General features: G+C 37.6%; 1 protein-coding gene across 3 annotated transcripts in view; it reads left to right on the forward strand.

The window, feature by feature from the left end:
• The window catches only part of ATP13A3 (ATPase 13A3), a 48,043-nt gene extending 27,686 nt beyond the window's left edge, over nucleotides 1-20,357 (forward strand). Inside the window, exons 12-34 of one of the 3 annotated variants that reach the window (XM_065748221.1) lie at nucleotides 534-713; nucleotides 2,209-2,366; nucleotides 3,004-3,192; nucleotides 4,038-4,099; nucleotides 4,659-4,809; nucleotides 5,243-5,359; nucleotides 5,966-5,983; nucleotides 6,087-6,240; nucleotides 6,326-6,446; nucleotides 7,186-7,310; nucleotides 8,095-8,273; nucleotides 8,730-8,852; nucleotides 8,936-9,015; nucleotides 9,784-9,826; nucleotides 9,923-10,032; nucleotides 10,861-10,957; nucleotides 11,518-11,590; nucleotides 12,477-12,654; nucleotides 13,288-13,478; nucleotides 14,503-14,591; nucleotides 14,996-15,076; nucleotides 18,169-18,258; nucleotides 19,770-20,357. In XM_065748221.1, coding sequence (XP_065604293.1) covers nucleotides 534-713; nucleotides 2,209-2,366; nucleotides 3,004-3,192; nucleotides 4,038-4,099; nucleotides 4,659-4,809; nucleotides 5,243-5,359; nucleotides 5,966-5,983; nucleotides 6,087-6,240; nucleotides 6,326-6,446; nucleotides 7,186-7,310; nucleotides 8,095-8,273; nucleotides 8,730-8,852; nucleotides 8,936-9,015; nucleotides 9,784-9,826; nucleotides 9,923-10,032; nucleotides 10,861-10,957; nucleotides 11,518-11,590; nucleotides 12,477-12,654; nucleotides 13,288-13,478; nucleotides 14,503-14,591; nucleotides 14,996-15,076; nucleotides 18,169-18,258; nucleotides 19,770-19,967 — 2,807 coding nt within the window. In that variant the 3' untranslated portion in view covers nucleotides 19,968-20,357. The remainder of the gene's footprint in view (nucleotides 1-533; nucleotides 714-2,208; nucleotides 2,367-3,003; nucleotides 3,193-4,037; nucleotides 4,100-4,658; nucleotides 4,810-5,242; nucleotides 5,360-5,965; nucleotides 5,984-6,086; nucleotides 6,241-6,325; nucleotides 6,447-7,185; nucleotides 7,311-8,094; nucleotides 8,274-8,729; nucleotides 8,853-8,935; nucleotides 9,016-9,783; nucleotides 9,827-9,922; nucleotides 10,033-10,860; nucleotides 10,958-11,517; nucleotides 11,591-12,476; nucleotides 12,655-13,287; nucleotides 13,479-14,502; nucleotides 14,592-14,995; nucleotides 15,077-18,168; nucleotides 18,259-19,769) is intronic. The other 2 variants (XM_065748219.1, XM_065748220.1) reach the window with 2 other exon arrangements.
• Nucleotides 20,358-22,617: the final 2,260 nt, after the last annotated feature.

Below are 22,617 nucleotides of genomic sequence, written 5' to 3' on the forward strand. Positions count from 1 at the left end.
CAGGATCCTCATGTCATAGTCAGACAGCTTCTGTGAATAGAATGGCCTTCTTGTTGTTCCTAGGGTAATATGGCCAAGCTGACAACATTTAAAAAATTGCAGTTTGGAGATGAATTGTTCCATCACGTTCAGTTCATTGAATATATCTGAGCCTCTTGCTGCTACTAGCAGCAGATAAAATTGCTTGCTACCTTGATCTGAATATACTCAGTTGACAAAGGAGATCAGAGTAATTTCCTTCAACTTGTAATATTTCTGAGTAAAGGTCAGGTAATGCATTGCAGTAGGAGAGGTAAGCTCACCCTGTTTTCTTTGTGAGATGTATTTTGCATTCACTGACTTCAGGTAAGGTGGACAAATTGGAGAATAGAGAATCAGATTAGGTAGAATTTTGATAAGGAACCTGGTGAGCTGAGGTTGATAGGTGAAAGACTGCCTAATACCTGTGTTGAAGTGAGATTGTACTGTTCCACTTGAAATTGTGAAGGGAAAATGTTCTTCGATTTTACTTAGATACTGTTTATCCATTTAAGGTGAAAGTGTTCCTGTAACGAAGATTAATCTGCCAAATCCTTCAGAATATCCAAAAGCAACGGGAGATGAAATATACAGTCTGGAAGTGCATAAGCGGCATACTTTGTTTTGTGGAACCAATGTGATCCAAACCCGTTTTTATACTGGAGAATTAGTCAAAGCTCTGGTAGTGAGAACAGGTATAGACTTTTAAGTTTATCACTTAATATAATACTCAGTTTTGTAGGTGCTCATCAACTGGTATTTCATTGCAGTGCATTGAATATTGCTAAAGTATGGATAAATGATCATACCCCAACTAATTTGATAAATGCCTGTTGTGGAATGCTTGCAGAGCTAGATAATGGTACAGTGAGAATCCATTGGCAGACAAGAGAATGAATCAATCTTCACCATTACTTTAAAACCTAGCTGTATGCATTTTCAAACCTTTTACGTATCTTTTTACAATGTGTTGCACTATGTATGCCTCTGTTCAGAGATTTAGGATGCTGTTGGATTGGGTTGGTGGTGAGGTATCACTTATTTTAGTGGAGTTGCTGGTAATGCAAAATGCTTTTCCTGCCCATAGTTTGTCAGTGCTCATAACACTTGCCTAAGAAACTCAAGCGTTTGTTGTTGTTTTTTTTACAAAACTGATTATTTATACTAATATTTATTGCTTTGGCTTTTGATAGGAAAAAAACCAACTACCTATTAAAAACAGCTACACAGACTGTGGTACTTTGGGATTGTGTTTTATGAAGGTGGTCTCGAATTACAAAGCATTTGTGATTATACTTTGTTACATAATGGCAGGCTGTACTCTGAGCAGGTCCCTGGTTTCTATCCTGCAGTAACAAATTCAAAGCCTGGAGGCTTCAAGTCTTGTTTGTCTTGTAGTGAACTCATCCTCTGTTGCAATAGCTCCTTCCTTCTGGTAGAATTTGGTATGCCAAATGTTGGCATGGAAAGCAAACATGCTTCCTGTAATGCTCACAGGCTTAAGAGAGGCTATTAAGGAGCCAGTAGACCCAACAATTGTACTGAGGCTGTAGTAGTAGACTTTGAAGTCTAAGTCAGGCATACAGGACTTGGCACCAGTGTTGGCCTTCCCTTATTTTCAGGCATGAGATCAAAGAAGATCTCAGGGTGCCTGGTCATCTGACTCTAGGCCACAAGTCTGGTCTCCTAACTTAAACGTCTAAATGTGATCTAGAGGCTGATTTCTCTAAAAGATAACTCAGTGCTCTGCAGTTCTCTTTTAATCCTTTTCTGTTTGTTAAAGGAATGTATGGAGACTTAGCATTTAAGTACTTGAAGTTGGACTTTATGAATAACTTCATTTTCTTTTTACAAGGACTGATACAGTTATCCAACTACTATATACACCCACTAGGTCTGCACTGTGAGGGACAAAATACAGTACAACCGACTCTTTCAGGCAAACCATTTGAGTGTTTACTGCCCTTGTGGAAAAGGGGTGGATTTACATCAGCTCTGTGCTCTTGACATGGTAGAGAAGCAGTTTAGGATCAGTGCTATAATTTAAGTATTGCAAAACATCTGCTACTGTATATTGAGAAACAGTCTTAATGGAATGAGTAGCTTAAGGGTTTCATTGAGGTTTTTAATATATTTGAAAAGCTTTGTTCTTTTGTGTGCATCTAATAAGTCACTCTTTTTTGTTTCTAGGCTTTAATACTGCTAAAGGACAGCTTGTTCGTTCCATACTGTATCCAAAGCCAACTGATTTTAAACTCTACAGAGATGCCTACTGGTTTCTTCTGTTTCTGGTGGTGGTAGCAGGCATTGGGTTTATTTACACAATTGTCAATAGCATCTTAAATGAGGTATGCTGTCTTCTCACTATATTTGTGTCCAGAAGTACCTTATTTTACAAAAGCATTGATTAGTATTTCCAGAACTTCAGATGATGAAAAACAATTACATTTTAAGTGAAAATACTTTATTTTCTATCAAGGGAACAAGACAAAGAAGCCTACTGAGAATAAGATTCAGTAAAAAAGCAGAATACGAATATACCTATGATGCAATTTGAGTGGGTTACCGAGCCAATATTCCTTTACCTTTGGGGCATGAGATTGCTATCTGTCTGATTCTCAGCTGAAAGAAGTTTCATACAAATCTAAAACGTGCTCTGGGTGAAAAATCCTCATTAAGAAGTTGGTAACTGATAGCTTTAATTATTTTCTCTCAAATGTTTGCATTATTCTATCAGTGGTTTTAAGTTTTGCAGGGGAAAGTGAGAACTTGAAGTTATGGCTTGGGGATGTATTAGGACTGGATTATCATGGCTGTTAATGGTGGGAGAGGATTGTGCTAGGTATCTGGGCACTCCAGATCTTGATTTCCCAGGGAATGCGCAGTGTAGGTTTTGCTTTTGCTGAGTGTGAGAGAACACTTCAATGAGATAGTGTCACCATAAAGTATTGAGTTCTTGCTCATTAACTTTGAGCTCTATTGCAGGTTCCAGCTCATACCATCATCATCGAATCTCTTGACATTATCACTATCACGGTGCCTCCAGCACTCCCTGCTGCCATGACTGCTGGCATTGTTTATGCACAAAGACGACTGAAAAAAATAGGCATCTTCTGCATCAGCCCTCAAAGGATAAATATTTGTGGCCAGCTGAATCTTGTGTGCTTTGATAAGGTTGGTTGAACTTTGAAACTTTGTGTTGCCACTTGAGGAGGCAGAGTGTAAAAAGAGGGAATTCATGTAGGCTAGCGACTATTGAGAAACATGTTACTTCCATGTGAGTGTAGGTCACTTGTTAGCTATCAAGTATCCAATATTTACCATCAGTTAACTCACTCAATTTAAGATCTCCGCTAAAAAGTTTATATACTGTATAAATTTTGTCTCATCTAGAGGCTTCTAAGTCCTGGTGAAGTACTGCCACCCGAAAATTATGAGCGTTCAGGATTATAAGAGTTTTATTTTGCACAAAGGCTTCTGGAAGATTGAACTGTGAAGTCAAGCTTGTTTTTCATTTGAAGTTACTCAGAGTTTTTTGTTCTAACAGAAGCAGTTGAAAGACAATAATGCCAGTAGCCAGAATCCTCGGGTTTTATTCTGAGATTTTTCCAAAATCTTGAGAATCCACACCAAACTTACTTTCCTTGTAAACGTGATTGTAATATTTGTTGTAAATATATTTCAACAGCAGTTTTAATCATGTAGGAGAGTAGTACTAAGGGTTCAGTATCTGTTTTCTGCTGCCTCCTCTCTCTAAATAGAGAGAATACTGACCTATCGTGACACAGTTTTAAAGATCTGTTTCTTTGGTCCTCAAGTTGGAACCAGGTTGCTTTAAATGCTTTTTAAGGTTTGTAACAAAACTGCAGCCTAGTTATTAGCAGAAAGCTAGGTAGCTAATTGTAGTTTCAGTTTTTAAGTGAAGATGAAATAAAATCTTCAGGTGAATGAGGGTACCTACTTGAGGGTAACTTTGTTCTGAACTTTTTTCTTACACCTCTCGTTGGTTTATTTTGCAGACTGGCACACTTACTGAGGATGGCTTGGATCTTTGGGGAATTCAGCGGGTGGAAAATGCTCGGTAAGGATAAGAGTTGATAGCAAATTGGATGTAGTGTTTAGCAACTTCAGCAAAGTAAAATGGAAGGTTTAATTTGAGCTCCTCTGTTTGTATTTCTGTAATAAGCTGTAGGAATGCAACTGAAAGCATGAAAGTTGTAAATCTGAAGAGGATGAAGGGGAATTTAATCAGTTAAAATCTGAGATGTCATTAGCTTCATACTGCAGAAACAATGTAGTTAAAAGTATATCATGTTCTTCAACCCTGCCCTCTTAGTGGTGACATTTTGGGCTGCTGAGATGAGTTGGCTTTTCTAATTGAATTACATGTAAAGAGGCAAGGCCTCTGTAGAAGGGAATCAAACTAGAATATGAATTAATATTTTTGAGTGAGCTGGAGGAAGTTTTGACTATTTCTAAAGGTTTCAGCCCAGAGTCTTAATCTGTCTTCTGTGATGTGTGAAAATAGACAAGAAGAAACTTGTGCAGTCAATTATCCTCTGTTAATCTAAACAAACCTTTTGAATTGGCTCATAGTAAATAATTATAGCGCTAAGTATGTTATAACTTCATTGTTTTAGTTTCCTTTCGCCGGAAGAGAGGGCTTGCAGTGAGAGCTTGCTCAAGTCTGAGTTTATTGCTTGCATGGCAACTTGTCATTCACTTACAAAAATTGAAGGGGTGCTTTCTGGGGATCCACTTGATCTGAAGATGTTTGAGGCAATAGGTTGGGTAAGTGTTTCTGTGATTCAGAGTAAGTAATGTTTTTATGTTCATTTTTAAGTGTCAAATACAAGCTGTGTTATTATGTGACACTGCAGTGGAAAAGTAGGCTTTTGGCAATGCCTATCTGTCAGTGTGGAAAGGAAGTCATAATATGAAAATGTTTCTAAAATGTAGTGTTCAACAATTTATAGAAACGAAAAAATGTGAGCAGCTAATTTACTGCTTTCTGATGATGGAAAGATAGTGGCAAAATGTTACCTTATATAATAAACTCGTAAAATAGCTATGTGTGCCTTGGGTTAACTGCTGAATGAGAACATTGAACTTTCACAGTGAATTGCTGCACCTTGGGCTCATTTCCAAGGCTGTTATTTTCCTGAAAATTATGAAAAAATAGAAGTTATTCAATGCATTAAAAATAATGTACTAATTCATACAGATTTTAGAAGAAGCAACGGAAGAGGAAACAGCACTTCATAATCGAATCATGCCAACGGTGGTTCGACCTTCAAAACAACTTTTTCCAGAATCCAAGCAAGCAACTGATCAAGAAATGGTATAGAGATTTAAAGCATTTTGTCAAATTAAACTAATCTCTGTTACAGAAGTATGTTTTAGTATATACTTTCCTGGCTGATATTATTCAAACATTATTGGAATTGTTTGGTGATTTTTCTTGATGGCGAAGATGGAGAAGACATGTTTTAACTGCTGTTGAAAATAGTGGCTCAGCATATATTGCCACTGATAGCATTGTTATCCCAGTAGACTGATTATAGAATGCCATGGTGCTTTTTGAGTTTAGTCATTTGAATATTAGTATCATTACCAAATTCTTAGTGTGCTAATAAAGTGCTTGGGTGAGCTTCCCTTGCATCTGCAGTTAGAACAATGTTTTATAATTGTCACTGCACAGTATGGAGTTCTTGCCAGCTTTGTACTTTTAGAGATGTGTATTTTAGTGTCAGTGCTGACTTGCATAAAATCAAAGTGAAAGGTATTAAACACGTGAAGTATCTCCACGTTCACCTTTTCTGGCATCCATTGCAGATGTAATGTGACTGAGATTGCTGTATAAGTTGGTTTACCAATTTATGTTAAAATATTTTCTACGTAGAAAAAATCCTTAAATATTTACAATAATTCTTTTTTTTTTTTTTAGGAATTATTTGAGCTTTCGGTAAGTGTTGTTTGTTTTTCTTTTTTCTTCAGTAAAGCATCTACTTTTTTTATTTCTCAGAATTTGTGGATGTAACCCTTTTCTTCTGTTCCATGTTACACAGACCGGTTATGAAATTGGAATTGTGCGCCAGTTTCCATTTTCTTCAGTTTTGCAACGTATGTGTGTAATAGCAAGAATTCTTGGGGAGAAGAGAATGGATGCTTACATGAAAGGTGCTCCTGAAGTGATTGCAAGCTTGTGTAAGCAGGAAACAGGTAAGGGAACAACCTGATTTTTCTCTCGTGTAGCTCAGCTGTAATATAACTAATTTTAATAACTTTTAACTTGACCTTTTTAAAGTTCCTGTTGACTTTGAGAGTGTCCTGGAAGAATATACCAAGCAGGGCTTCCGAGTTATTGCTCTTGCTCACAGAAAATTGGAGTCTAAACTTACATGGCACAAAGTTCAGACTATTAATAGGTAAGGGTGGCTTTGTTTGTTTTTTAAGTTAAATAACAGCAGGCTTTAAAAACTGCATGCTTTGGATTAATCCTGATTGGCTTACTTTGGTTTAAATCAATTACTCTTCTTCTTTAGCTTGTTTTTGTCTTGCTATGCAGTTTTTTGTGTTCATTAATTGTACCCTGAGCAATACATAGGAATTTGGGGAAGTCTTTAATAGCATTACCAAAATCTACAATGGCAGTAGCATACACAAAACCTGCAAATACATTGAGTTTCATGTTAAGTGAAATTAAGGGGTCACTGAATTAGCTAACAGCTATTAATCTCACTAACTTTGGCAGTTTAGTATGGTAGTTTGTATGTTCTGTCTCAGCTAATTGGGAAAGGGAGTTCATAATCCATTCTAAACATTTTAAAATTTGACTGAGTGCTGCTTCAGAGCATTTTTTCCAAGAGTTCTTTTTGGAAATATAAGAACTTCTAGAAAGAGTTTTGGTTGCAGAGCCATGCAGTTGTGCTTGAGAAGGAACACCGCTTTCTTATACTGTTTTTTGTTGTTGCCTTAATTGTAAACAAAGGAAATGAGTGTAAGTGAATGAAGATAATGGTATCTCTTGGATCACTTTAAAAAAATTAATTCTTCACACTTTGCACAGTAAAAATAAATCTCTTTGATAAGTACAAAATCTGGTTCTTTAAACTATGTCAAATAATTATTTTTCTAATGTTCTTTTTCTTACCTCCTGTCATACAGAGATGCTATTGAAAGTAACATGGATTTTATGGGATTAATTATAATGCAAAACAAGCTAAAGCAAGAAACCCCTGCTGTACTTGAAGATTTGCATAAAGCCAACATTCGCACTGTCATGGTTACAGGTTAGCATGCAAACATTCATATAACAAAAAAAAGTCGTATTTGAACAGATTTACTTTTAAGTGTAGTGTATGAAATAAAAAAATTAGTGCTGATACACTGGGGTTATGCAGTGTTTATGCAAGAATGAAGTTTAGAAGCTATTGTGAAACTAGATGTCATTTTGGTTGGGAGGTGCTTTAGTAAGTCAGAGGTCTGGAATCAGTAAGGGGTTAATTCTGCTCCGTAGAATTTACATGATACTTCATATTGAATTGAAGGATGAAAAGCTTGAACGTCTTTGGTCTAGGTAAAAGTTCAGGTCTGATCTCATAACTAGCTTTCAGAAGGAGTTCATACTACGTGACCTCCTGAGGGTCCTTCTCTACCATTTTGATTTACTGTACAGTACATTACTTAATATTCTTTTGTAAGAGTGGCTTCTTCACCTGCTTGTGGTTTGGGTTTGCCTGTGTTTTCTGTGTAACATGGGTCTTCTGTAAGTCACAAGCATTACAACTTGTAACATACAGGATAGGCACATATAGTTACAATTGGGTGGCAGTAGAATTCTGAGTTCATCTTGTATGAACCATTTTTGACTGGTGGTAATGCTTGTGAATGGAGGTGTTTAAGGGCTATGACATCTGGCTGTAGACTGTTGGGTTTTAAGGGTGTCACTGCTATATTAAACAGCCTTCCTTCTGTTTTAAAACTGTCTTCATTAGCTTTTTCTTTTATGCTGAGTATTGATGTATTGTTTATTTTTTTTTAACTCAAACCTTTTAAAATGCAATTCTTTCACAGGAGATAACATGTTAACTGCTATCTCTGTGGCCAGAGATTGTGGAATGATTCTACCTCAGGATAAGGTCATTATTGCTGAAGCACTACCTCCAAAGGATGGGCAGGCTGCCAGGATCAACTGGCATTATGCAGATACCCTCGCAAGATGCACTAGTTCATCACCAGCCATAAACTCAGAGGTAATTTGATTGTCGTTGTGCCCTTCATGTATAAGCACTTAGTTTTGCTGTTCAGTTTCTTTTCTCCCCCAACTTTTTATTATTCTGTTAAATAATGAGCCTGCCATTAAGTGGCAACTGTAAACTGCTACACTATTTATCTTGCAGACCTTAAGATGTTGAAAACTATAGTAAAACAACCTGGGTAGCTAGTTTTTCAACTTCTTTGCAGTATTTGACGTTTTAGCTGTGCAGATGTGTTCTTTTTTCCAGTTTTCAATTTGTCTGCTTTAGCTACGTGTAGTGGAAGCATTAAGCCATATTTCTTGTTATTAAATAAATGCTTTCAATTATGAGACTTTCTTTCAAGTGAAGCTCATAGAAACCTTCACTAGAGTGATATCTTGAGGAACAGTCCTCATTATTATTTAGCTGTAGTGCATTCACACAGTATGAATATTAAACTACTTTTGATAGGATATTCCAGTTAAATTGGTCCACGAAAGTCTTGAGGATCTTCAGATGACCAAATACCATTTTGCAATGAATGGAAAGTCATTTGCAGTGATTTTGGAGCATTTTCAGGACCTGGTACCCAAGGTGAGCATTTTACTTGAATTTGGCCACTTTTAATGATGAACAGGCTTGGTCTTTCAATCACTCAAGAAATGTCTGTCTTTCAGCTCGTGTTACATGGCACTGTGTTTGCTCGCATGGCTCCTGATCAGAAAACTCAGTTGGTGGAAGCTTTACAAAACGTAGAGTAAGTATTTCTTTGAGTGCAGAAGGGTGTGTTCTGTGTGATGAGAAAAAAAAATTGATGCGCTGATAGCTCTTGCACCAAATGAAAAAGATTGGGCTGCGCTAACTTGCTAGGGTTGGTGAGTCAGCCTGTTTGCTGAGCTAGAATGTGAGAGTGCCGCCATCTGCTGGTGAGTTGTGAATAAATAAGTTGTACAAGCATTGTGAAGTTGAGTAGCTAAAGTAAATGGCCTATCTGTAAATCTGATTTCTTGGCTTAGTGAACAAATCTATTGAGAGACTTCTATGTATTGAAGAGGTACCACTGTGGTGCCTTCTGTTCATTTACTGTTGATATATTGTCAGTCAGTTTCAAGGCACAAACTGTTAACTTTGAGACTGTTGCTCATGTAACTGGTTCTTACCTTTGTGCTTTTATCAGAAGTTTGTTTTTTATTTTCATTGACACTTTTAGTGTTATCTTTATAAAAAATGTATCTATATAAATAGTAGAAAAGCATCAGCTTCTTAGGATGAAGATGCTTTAGACTTTCTTGGAATGATAGAGGGCTAATGACTATTGTTGTTTAGATTGAACTGGCTAAGTCACATTACTTTTGTCTGCTTCCTTGTATGTATAATGGAAACATTAGTTTTTAGCGTCTGGGATCATTTAGGTTTGTACAAACCCTGAATATATCAAATAATATGAAAGCATTTAATGAAATGAGTTAAATGGTCTGTGACTGGAGAACAGTCCAGAATGTTAACATCTGTTTGTTTTCTGTAGTTACTATGTGGGCATGTGTGGAGATGGTGCAAATGACTGTGGTGTAAGTACACTTCTCTTTTGCACATAGAGCTACTCAGTTCGGGTTTACAGCGAAAATGTGTTTTAAAACATTCTCTTTTTCAATATGAATTGGCAGGCACTGAAGAGGGCACATGGTGGTATATCTTTGTCTGAACTTGAGGCTTCTGTGGCATCACCATTCACTTCCAGGACACCTAGTATTTCCTGCGTGCCAAAGCTGATCAGGTAATGCCACTGTGAAGGTAAATGTATCTGTGTAACTCATTCTATGTATCCTGTGTTAATAATATACATTTGATGTCATAGTAGGCCCAGTTGAATTGAAGGACAAGCCATATATTTTTAGTAGTTATTTCTTTGCTGAAAGTGCTTTGAATGAGGTGTTGCAATAGCATTATTTTGTTTTAAATCCTGTCCGCATGAAGTTCATTTCAAGAATGAGTTCTACAATTAAGTACTAAGACATCAAATTACGTACTAAAATTTTCACAAAGGGTGTGTGCAATTGCAAGCAGTAAAATTGTTGAGATGGCCTTGCTTCTCAGTTACATACTAAGTAGAAAACAATTTTCTTATGTGGGGTTTGACCAAGTTTTGATTATAGAATTGGAATCTAGTTAGTAGCTTAGATAGAAGTCAGCCAGAGAAAAATATCTTTTAATCTGTATGGAGCTAACAAAGCTATGCATATGCAGAAGCATGTCTAAGGTTGGCAATTGTGACTACATTTTCACTCAAAATCTACATAGTCATCTTGCTCTATATAGAAGCATTTACCATCAGACTTTCATTTTAAAAACTTCTTTGACCTCACATGGTTTTCCAGCAAACATTGTGGTGTGGTGGTGGCTCAGTTCAGAGGGCGTACTCACAGCTCTGCACCTGAGAGTGTATCATTCTGACCCTCCTTTTTTCTCCATGTGTCTGGGCACTCTGTCTTCACCCTTAGCGTCCCTCAGAAGGTTTGCTGAAACATTGAATTGCCATTAATTACATTGAAGTTTCTGCTTGCATGTAAAGCTTCTAGTTACATGATTGCCTTTGTTTTGACAGGGAAGGCCGTGCTGCTTTAATTACTTCCTTCTGTGTATTTAAATTCATGGCACTATACAGCATTATCCAGTACATCAGTGTTACTCTGCTATATTCTGTAAGTATTTAGTTGTGATTAAGCATTGTCAAAGTAATACAGATTTGAAAGCTGATATTTATAAATTGTTGCAGGTCTCTTTGAATAAACACCACCCACATTCAAAAATTTGTCTTAAATTAGATTAAAGATATCGTCAGTCACAGTACTTGTTTCTTAATGCTAACTGAAAAACAAGCTATGTGTATTTTGAAAATGCACTAATTAATGTCTGTAAAAAGAAGATCTCTACAGTTGGAAGTCCAAATAAGTTGACTAAAAATGCATTCAATAATAAAAATATGTTTTTTAAAAAAGGAACAGCTTTAAATTACAGAACAAAACAAAAAACCTCAACAACTTATGTTTCTTGAAACTGGAATTTTCATATACTCATACTTCAGGAATGGGTCTGTGAATTGTACAGTTCTTAAGGTTTGCAGATAAATGAAACCAGCTTGGAAAGAGAGTAACTTGGTATAGAGGAGGACTTAACCAAAGTAACGCCTTAGAAGTTTCAGTGTAGAATGCTTCTTGGTGTCAAAACAGTTACCAATATTTCAGTTGTGATTTCTCTTCAGATCCTGAGCAATTTTGGAGACCACCAGTTTCTCTTCATTGATTTGGCAATCATTTTGGTGGTTGTATTCACTAGTAAGTATTGTGCTGAACTACTGCTGATAGCTTCTATGAAGCAGTTTTTGCTTTGTCAGATTTTTTTGACTGCTTACTATTGGTTGGAATAAGCACTGGAAGTTGCACAGTTAAGATGTTGCAACTATTACTGTGTCTGTAGTGGAAAAGTAACAGTAACCATTGTACTGAATCAGATTCCACTAAAGTTTGTGAATTGTCCTCATGTAAGAAGCAGGTCATGGGCATGAACATAGAAAAGCAGTTCTTCATAGTACAGCAAGTCAGAAATCTGGCCTGATGTGAGGAAGGTGTTTTGGGAATCAAAACAGTATTTGTTCCAGCATCATCTTTCTCAGATGTTTTGACTTCTTGCCTTACTGGTTGAACTTCTGTCCAGAGGGTATTATTCTTGCAAACTTTTATCTAGTGAAGTACTTGATTTCACCTGTGACCCTAGCACTCAGTTTACAGTTTAACACTAGAATTTTGTTTTTCAAGTTCAGGGGTGTTTCTGCTTTGAAGGAGGATCACAACTGAGGAAGCTAGTTAATAAGAGCTTGTGCCAGATAAATGGGAAATTTGCTGCAGGAACTTACAATTGCCCTATCGGGAATTAGTCCAGGCACATTGCCAGTTACTTGTCTCATGGTTTCTATGTTGTCCCCATCTGCCCTGTGCTGCAAGAAGCAACCAGCTTATAAATGGCACTGTGGCATTCATCTAGGGTGGTACAATCTTTTTTGGGTGGTTTCACATCTGCAGTTTGGAACTACAGAGTTAAATGTTGTCAGTGTGAAGCTCCAGAGGTCATGAGTGAGCCGTTTCAGTTCTGCAGAGTATAAACAGAATAACTCTTGAAAACCATAACGATGCAGTAAATAGTATGTTCTTTTCCTTCTTGCAGTGAGCCTGAACCGTGCTTGGAAGGAGCTTGTTGCGCGAAGGCCTCCGTCAGGTCTTATCTCAGGTCCACTTCTGTGCTCCGTTTTGTCTCAGATCATGATCTGCCTTGTTTTCCAAATACTGGGTTTTCTTTGGGTCAGACAGCAGCCCTGGTTCGAGCGTTGGACGCCAGAATCTGAGTAAGTGTTTCAGTGATGTTTTAAAGGATTACCTTTCCAATCAGAGAGGGATCACCATTAATACTATTGCCTTTATCTGGAATTTTGTAAGTGAAGCTTTTTGCATGGCAGCTTGTTGGTCTGCTCAGTTTTTTGTTACAAGCATGTACCTAATACACGGGTGCTGTTCAACCCTTGAAATGCAGAAGTGGGTCAGAGCCTGACTGCTGGGTCTGAAGATTCCTCAGGTCTGGGACATTTGAGATCTAAATTCTAAGTTCATGGGTCAGGCCTACTTTAACTCAATTATATATATGAGTTCCAGTAAGTGATATTCTGAAAATGATAGCGGTTTAAAATGTTATTTTACAATATTTTCTTACCTATCTTCAGAATCTGTATACAAAGTGACAGTCCCTATGCAGTTCATGAGGGGATTTTACAAGCTGAAAACAAAAGCAATTAAAGCACAGAATTCGTGATCACTGCCTCCCTGCCTCAGACTTGAGCTAATTCTTACTGTCTGTAGTGGGTTTTTCATGATATGCTTTTTTAACCTACTTTAGTAATTTCTTACATTACTCTTGCTTGTAAATAGGATTCAGCCTTGTTTGGCTTTTCTTCTTAACTCAGTCTTAAATGTTTATGTTGCAGTGCATGTAATATATTGGATGCCACAAACATCAGCTCTGCACACAATGGGAGCGAGACTCTTGATGATGATGAACATAACATTAGAAATTATGAAAACACAACTTTGTTTTTTATATCCAGCTTTCAGTACCTCATAGTGGCAATTGTCTTTTCAAAAGGAAAGCCCTTTAGACAACCATGCTACAAAAATCGTAAGTCCTTTCTTACTATATACAGTTAGATATTTAAGTCATCATGTTGTATGTGGTCAAGAAAAAAATCCCTGTCACTTCCTTTGCACTTACTTGTCCATGGCTTGCTTATGATTCTGCATCCCACTTCAGTAGTGGTAGGCTTGCTAGGAGAACATAGTACAAATATCCTCTCGTGATCATAGACAGAAACAGGGAAGCATCAAGCTGTGTGGAGAAATTTGTGTTAATAGTTATTTTGTTTCTGTAAGACTAGAATATAGATGTCTTCAAAGTAAATTGCATAAAATATACTTTTAAAGTGGATGTGATTGGAAAGAATCTAGTTTATTGCACCCAGCCATGGCACTGTATGAAGTTTTCTCATTGACTCTTGGCATTTCTGACAGGTCGTTATGACTGAACTACTTGCTTTTTGCACTAACCTAATCTTGAATTTGTTGGCATATATGTTTGCTCTATTTACTTGGTACTGTTAAAATATTTTTGAGAATGTATCTGGTATATTGTGGTAGATTATTATTTGACTAGTCTGCAGAAATTGGAACTTGTCACTCTAAGCAGTAGAAAACTGGGAAAAATTGCCCAGTAGGAAGTTGTGCTTATTTGTGAACGAGTAACAGGAGTTTCCATTTGCTTGCGGCTGTCTATAGGTATAGACACAGATATAAGATTCTGTATGCCTGTATGTCTGTGTACATACATTCCAAAAATAAGGAGAAGATAGTAATGTTGCTCAGCTGAAAGCTTGCTGGAAATTTTTTCCTAAATCACTCTGGCTTGGTGGATTTAGTGTTTCTAAAGAAACCCAGTTCCAGCAAGTAAATACTTCAGTCTTTTTTGCTCTATCTTTTCATGACTCGAAGCACAGCTTGTATTACAGAAATATATCTGGGAGAAGTTTTTAGGTCAATAATATTTTCAGAGTTGAATAAACCTATGGTATATGCAAGACCTCTGTAAAACTCTGATTGAGGGATGGTCTAAATAAAATACTTTAAAATGTTTTTTTTCTCTTTTACAGTTCTGTTTGTTATTTCTCTGGTAGTTCTTTATATCTTCTTATTTTTCATCATGTTGCATCCCACTGAACTTATTGACACGTCTTTTGAGGTAAGATTCAGCAGATGTGTGTGTACTTCTTGAGACAGCAGGCTGCCTCTTGGGGAAACTTAACCCTTCAGAGTTTTAGCTTCTAATCTTAGGGAGGGGAGGTAATTTCCTCAAAACTTGCGTGTAGAGATGCAGGTGAAATGCTTAAATTAGTTAAAAGTTCACATTTAATTTTCAACTGGATGAGCTGTGAAAGACCTTAAAATGTTCTGAGAGATAACGAGCATGAGAAGCAGGATTCTGCAATAAGTATTGATATGCTGTATTGCATCCAGTTTTGTGTGCATATGCACCTAACGCTTCCTTACATGTACATATGAATTTATAACTTGGAGCCAATTTTGAATGCATGTTTTGACCTCTTCATCTGTGTGGTGTTAACCTCTGGCAACTTCTCCTCACAGCTGGTATGTGTGCCATATGAGTGGCGCCTGAGAATTCTCATCATTGTTATTGTCAATGCTATTGTGTCCGTGCTGATGGAGGTAAGGAATACTTGGAAAATGGAAAGTACTGTTCAGTGTTTCTCTTAGGGTGTAGGTTTGTCTTTGGTTTAGGTTTGTTTAGGTTCCACAGCATGCCAGTGGAAGTGGAACAGTGATTTTTTAATTTGCATTTCTAAAAATGTCCTTCCAGGCTGGACTTAACATGTCGAATGTTTTCTGTGTTGAAAGCGTAACTTTAGAACCCTTAGGAGCAAAAACTCTTTAACTCCCAATACACTATTGTATTATACATTATACTATATATTGTATTACTCCCAAAACATGATGTTATGATGTGGAATATCAATAATATAACAAAAATAATGAAACCATAACAAACCCTTACAGAAGTCCATCTTCATTCAGTTGCATCATACATGCATCTTAGTGCTCAGATCTGATCTAAGAGCCAAATAGAGATGTTTGTGCAGATCTGCTCTTTGCAGTCCTGAGCTTGACCAGCATCAGTAGTTTTGGATATTTTAACTTCTCTGCTCTGATTCCGTAGTTAATGTGGTCAGAAACTTGATCTGCCTTTCATCCGTGTACTCCTCGTGTAGTTTCCAAGAGTCTGTGTTAACAGAGGTGCTTCTGCTGGATGGAGACTGGATTCTTAGCCACTCATTTACTCCTTTGGTTCTTCCTGTTAAAATGATGCCTTATTTCCAACCTGAATATATTTATGATTTTGGTTTCAGCTGATAGTTAACATTTTTCTTCTGCAAGATGAAAAAACCTTCAAACCTTATCTTACCTGCTACAATTATCCATTTATACTGTAAAACGTTTTCTGCAGCTTCTGGTCAGTGTTTCCATTACTGCGTGAGGGATTGCTGTTACAGTAACTAGAACAGTGTTTGCTAGGATCATACCACTTTGGCCTTTGAAGATGACTACAGCATTAATATTCTAGTTGGCTGTTTTTCCTTCAGTTAACAACATTAAAAGTAACATCAAATGGAGTTCTTGGCATACTTTGTAATCAAGGCATTGAGTTCAGAATGTAGTTCCAAATATAAGTTGCAAGGTATATTATTATATTCCTCCCTACCAGAACATGGATTTCACTGGTTTTGTGTACGTGGCGATAACCTGAGCTTTACGTTGATAGATAAAAAGAAATAAGTTGTACTTAACCATTTTCAGCCCAATGATAAACTTAGTGGAAGGAAATAAACTAAAAATGACCTTGTGGCTGAAAAAGTGCTGTGTTCTGTGGAAGATCTTTCCAACCTCTGTACAGTCTGTAGACGTTTCACTTTGGGTAGCACAAGAGCTCATTAGAAAGAGTGTATTCCTCCACATATCAGCGTGTGTCTCTTGAGGAAAAATGTTGATAAGGTTCCTCTCCTGGGCCTTGTCAGTTGCCACATCAGTCTGTAAACCTCTGAATACCTGGTAAGCATGACCTAAGCAATGTTTGTAGGCAATTTCCTGTAAAGGGTTTGCTTTCACCAGGTATTTTGAAGCCCACCTCCTCTTCTTTCTCTGCAAGTTTTAGTTGATATCTTTTCTAGATAATATCATTAGCAAAACTTCTTCTTTAAGATGATGTATCACATTACATTTTTCTATTTTTCTTGTTGCATGTGCTGTAGTAGTGGAATAGAATTATGGAATTTAGTTTTCTTGACATTATTCGGACATGTTGTATCTGACTTTCTGAGCCTGTTTATTCCACTTTCATTGCTGGCTGAATACTTTCTTCAGACGAATTCCCTTACAAAAGGTGTCCTGTGGGAGTGTTAGCTAGTGATCCTCAAATCCCAAACCTGGTTTTACAGTATACACATTACTTTCCATAATTTCAGCTGCCTTGTGTCCCATTTCAAACTGTGTTTGTCCTACTATATGAGTACTCCTCTGGGCGTCCAGAAGCTTTTTCATATGGTGCCAACTCATTAGTTCCAACAGTGCACATAGAAATCACAGGCTGCTTCATTCTTCTGCTTCCAGCACAGTTCCATGTCCTCCTTGTGTGCATGGCTGTATTTTCTTCTCAGTCTTTTCACTACTAGAGTTATATTCTGAGTATCTTAAGAGAAGCTGCTCATGGAATTGTCATATTTCTTTAGCAGGGCACTGTGTGTAGGTGTGTCACCTGTTCTTTGTTCTGTTGAGACTTAATTCCTTGGTAACTGTCCCGTAAGTGCTTCATAGTGATGAGGTACAGGGAAAGACTGGATCTGTCCACTCTTGACACGCTTCCTATTTGACACTCTTCTCCCTGATCCTGTGTAGTTTGTTTCTAAAGCAGGAATTATTTCAAAATCATTGTGCTTGTCCCAAATGTACTTTCTTAAATGCTTTGTGAAACTTCCGCTCCTTCCACCTGCATGCCAGACTAGATGTGCAAAGTGTTGCACCTTCTTTGTACCAGGCTGATTTTAAAACAGGCCTAAAACCTGTTTTAAAATCCAGTTAGTCAGCTCCCTTTTCTCAATGGCAGAACTTAGGCAGCTGTTAAACCCAGATTCTGTGTAAAGATCGGAGAGTCGTAGACTTAAGGCCTTTAGTGACACAGGTTCACACCTTCGTAGCTGAGTTTGGTCATATGGTAATGACAAGATGTACAGAATAGAGTGCTCACCTTCTGCCCTCTGTTCCAAAATCTGAAACAGTTCCTGCTGGTGGCTCAGATTTGGCACCCTCAGATGGCTTTTCTGTGCAGACCACTTGTGTTTAAAACAGACAAATCACAGCTACAGCGTGAAGTATGCTATCATGTTTAAGATGGTTTGAAGCAAAATGACTTTACTGTTTAAAGTCTGTGGTGTCACAGGTGGTTTTTTTTGAAGTTGAAACACATAAAGAATGTATTAATTATTTTTGTTTGTATCAGTGCATGCAGTTTTGGTCATTATTACTTACTGATGATTTAAAGTTTGTGTTCATATTCTTAAATTTCCTGTGAGCACTTCAGAAATGAGAACATGCATCACTTAAGTACTGACAGATAACATAAGCTCTCCGTTTTTCCTGGCACTTGGTTATGTCTAACACAATATTTAAGGTTTTATTTGTTATGTGCACTCTAATAACCAGTGATCATTAGTTTCTTAACTCTTCCTACTCACTGCAATGTCTCACAGAATGTCCTCCTTGATATGATCCTTTGGAAGGTTGTGTTCAATCGAGACAAACAAGGAGAATATCGCCTCACCATGCCCCAGCCGCCTCAGGTTGGAGACTAGTATTTTGCTGTCTTCATTTGAGTGCATGCAGATTAATTAATTTAGTTTTGTCTTTTTTTATGATCTATAAGTGTCTGTTGCTTATCTTATCTTAAGCTTAAGGCTGTTTAGATTTCTCTAACTCAAATTTTAGAGGGAAAGGGTTCTGGTTTTGCATTTCTCTCCGTGTTGACACAGGACTTAGCTCTTTGTGAAAGAACTGAGAAGCAAACCCAGAGAATTGCTTTTGAGACTTTTCCCACTTTATCTTCAGTTTGCATATTAGCTGATTTCATTGGCATTGTCATAGATAAACATGATAGGTCTGGGAGTGCCTTGATTTGCTTGGAAGCTGCACTGCTGACTGAGTACAATCCAGTTCCTTATTAGTTTGTTTTAGTACAGTAACTGTGTAACATGTAAAAATGGGAGAAAAAATAATAGGCACAGGTACATTATTACTACTACAGATGGTTTAGTAGACTTGAGGATCTAGCTTCTGCTTTTCAGGTGACGGAGTGTTAGTCAAGTCTGCCCCTTTGTTGTTAATACACAAAGGAACTGTGTTTGAGTCCTGTAGAAACTAGCTTTGTGTTGTAAGCCTTGACCTGCTGCTTTTAGCTGGTTGTACATTTGTTCTTGCTAAGAATGTCAGTGGTTTGTTTTCAGCACTGAATTTTACTTGAAGTGTTCAGTTCAGGAATATGTTTGACCTTCTGGGGCTCTTTGGGAACAAATTGCTGTGTGCTCACTGAAGAATGGAGGTTGTGCTTAAGATTCTGATTCACTTCACTAATTTATAGTCATGGAAAGCATGAAGAAAACCAAATGGAATGTACCTCCATAGAAAAGTCATCCATTCAGGCTCTAGATTTTGAGAAGTGAGACGAATCAAGTCTTGAGAATGAGAAATAGTGTTTCTTTTCTCCAGCTACTTAAGTTATGTCTATTCAGGACTGGGAGGAGAAAATTAGAACAGAAGTTCAGTAATTTGTGTCAGTGTCTGTCGCTGTTTTACCTGTCTGTAGGACTTTTTTCATACTGTTGAATGCACTGTTAGGTCTCACAATATCAGCAAGTTAAATTCTGCCTCTTGTGGCTGGCTGGATGCCTTCAATTAGACTTCTTGTCTAAAAGTGTTTGGAGAATCTTTGGTAATCCTACTAAATTTTATAGACAGTGCTCTTATTCTTCAATGGTGACATCATTAAATGATTACTGTTATACCCCTGTTTATTAAAACTGTTATTAAATATGCATGACAGCTGCTGTGGACCTTAAATGTTACTATAGTGTAGAACAATTGTTTTTCTTAATGCGCTTGTTATGTCGTTGCTGCTGTAGTGTAGAAGAGATGAGTTGACAGAAGAGTTTCTGTTCTGTGCTGTCTAGGTCTAGCAATGACAGTGATTCAGTAATATTTGCAGTTAAATTGGTAGCTTTTTGTCTAGTAATCTACTGTGTTGTTACATTAATTTTTGGTACGGTATGCTAATGTTAAAATCTGTTCACTTCTGCAGGAGGCTGTGGATCGTCGTGGAGTCTGTTTCCTTTCTTCCCTGTTTGGTTATAGAGAGAAGACACCAAAAGCAAAGTATATGCATCTAGCTCAGGAACTGCTGGTTGATCCAGAGTGGCCACCAAAACCCAGAACAACAACGGAGGCTAAAGTACCATCCCAAGAAAATGGCTCATATCAAATCATCACTCTAACGTAACAGTGGGTCTTGGTGGCATGTCTTCGGTCGAATTGAGAAGAATGTAACTTTAAGACTTTATTTGAAGTTGCAGTATCCTAAATGTTAAATACTAACGCCGATTTTTCCAACTGTTTCATCTCTCTGAATACAAGTTCAGAGCCAGACATCTTATATCTGTACATTTTAAAAATGTAGGCTACCTTAGGCAGAACAAAAACAATTGTTTCCTTCCACCTTCTTTCAAATTTCTTTATTCCTTTATGAGACGCCTTCGAAGAATTAAACTGCAGGGCAGTTAAACATGTTCATTTTATTTGCCTGAAGTTTCTCAGTCATTGTTCTGACTTCCTTACAGGGTCACGTGTTAATTGTAAGGTCTGTGATGTAATGGTTTCATGATAGTACCAGGGTCATACATGATAGTACTAGTGTCATACACTTGTTTGTTTCGTTTCCTAATATTCACTGCTGAAAAGCTTTGTGCCCCAAAGGGTACTAAAGTTTTGGGGTATGTGTACCTCTTAAGTTTGTCCCTGCTGGTAAGAAGTGTTTCAGCTGTAAATGTTTGAAGTTTATTTCTTCAGTGTGTCACAGCAGGAACTGGGAATGCTACAGAAGCAATATGCCCTGTCCTCAAGAAGAATGCATATTGCTTTTGAGTGGGTTCGCAGCTGCTTTCCTCACTAACCATCAAGAAGGACTTGAGTGGACTTCAGAGGAGGAGGCATTTGGTGATACTCTCAAAGTTTTCAGAGAATCTAACACTTCTGTCATTTTAGTGTCTTCAGCTATGCATTTCTCCACAGACCTTGCTTTTTCCAGCAGGTGGGCTGGACTGTCACTTTGCGGACCATGTTTTATTTGTAAATCTTAAAGTAGTTTTCTTATATATCTTGAAATAATAAGGCCAGAGCTGTTGCTGCAAGTGGAATGGAGTGGGTGGGAGGAATATTCTCACATGCCCGTGCTTGGATTTGTGCATGTTAGAACATCTGCATTTCAAAGAGGCTGCTAGTGACTTAAGCAACTTAAGCACTGTATGTAGCTGTATGAAACAAAGTTAAGAGGAAATAGATGAGCTAAAATCTGTCTTGCTGCAAAACTGTAAATCTTATAATGGATACCATTTCAAAGGTAAAAACGAACAAAAAAAAACCAAACCCACCCTAAACCTTGTGTCATTAATAATGCTGCTTAAGCACTTGGGATAGCGATGCATCGTTTTGCCATTAGGTGGTGTCAGGACACAAGACCACTCGAAAAACAGGTCTGCAACAATGTAATAGGCGTTGTCTTCACTTGCAAAGCTTTAAAATGGTGGGGGTGTTCGTTTTTTGTTTGTTTTTATAAAGGTCAAAATACTTATCAAACCATCTTCAGCTTGCTAAACTTTCAGGAAAATCTGTGGTGTCTTTGAGAAGATAAAAATACTGACTTTGATCAGTCTGTCCTGGCCAGATGAAACTTTCTGATTCAGACTCCTTCCTCTGGGAAGGGATCTGTGATCCAGAGAAGTTGTGACACTTTAGAGAAGGAACTTGTATCCTTCAGAAGACTTATGTGAAGTATGGAAGGAGGGCCCTGAATATCCCTGGCTGGCTGGCATTAGTTTGAATTATGTGTATTCTGATTTGCTTTTTAAAAAAATCCTGTGGAGATGATTCCAGAATTATTCCAATGAATAGGTTCGTTATTCAGGTTGTGCCTAATATCCCTGTGCTGTGCTGCAAGGCAGGATAGGCAGCATCCCCCCACTGCTACAGTTTCTGTGATGTTGAACATACTGTGCCATTGGGGAATTTGAAGTGGTGCTAAATGGTTTGGAAGACTTTTCCTGGAACTTGGGGGTTTAAGTTATTAGCACTTAACTGCTCATAAATAGTATGCTTATGTGCTATCCTCTGGTGCAGCTGTCAGCTCTTTTCCTGATATTTTTTGTTTGTTTGTAAGAATGAGGGGAAAGTGTTTTTTCTTAGCATTCATTCAACAGAGCAACGTAAGAGTCATATTTTCCTGGCTTCTCAGGGTCGTGAACGTTGGACAGCATTGGTAGCTTTAAGGGGTCTGAGATCATGAGCGTGGATAAACTCATTAATCGTGAACTTGATTCAGTTGGCCTATTTTTGACAGTGTTGATTTTATGAAATCTTTGTAGCATGGAATAATTGATGAAGAATAATTCTAAGCTGCGTAAGTAGTATTCAAATTTAAATAAATTTATTTTGGCTTAATACTGTTGTGAAGCTACGTGTCTTGGACCTGGGAGCCCTGTAAGGCATTAAACTTATGTGCTTCCTTTCACCGATCCTTTTAGGTTGGTTGTTCTATCAGAAGTGAAAGAATAAAAAGTCTTTTCCTTTTTTATGCTTTTGCTTAATGCTTTCTCTGGCCTGCTAATTTTTCTCAGCTTATTTGGTTTGTGAAGTTACTCTAATTCATTAGATTTCTGTAGGGAGTGAGGAGGGAGTGACTTATTCTTGTTTCCAGGGAACGTGCTAGGGAGCTCCTGAATTGCCATGCGTTCTCTGCTTAGTTGAGTGGTTACTGGGTCACGAACCTATTAAACTTGAAAGTTTTGCAAGTGGAAGCTGGTTTCTTCAAGGTATGCATTCGGAATCAGTAAATGTTCTTGAGGTTGCATGCTTGAGCTCTGACCTATTTGCTTCTG

Source organism: Cyrtonyx montezumae, unplaced genomic scaffold (assembly GCF_038088225.1).
Source record: "Cyrtonyx montezumae isolate F1298 unplaced genomic scaffold, pur_monq_1.0 scaffold_5, whole genome shotgun sequence".
Classification (NCBI taxonomy): Eukaryota; Metazoa; Chordata; class Aves; order Galliformes; family Odontophoridae; genus Cyrtonyx; species Cyrtonyx montezumae.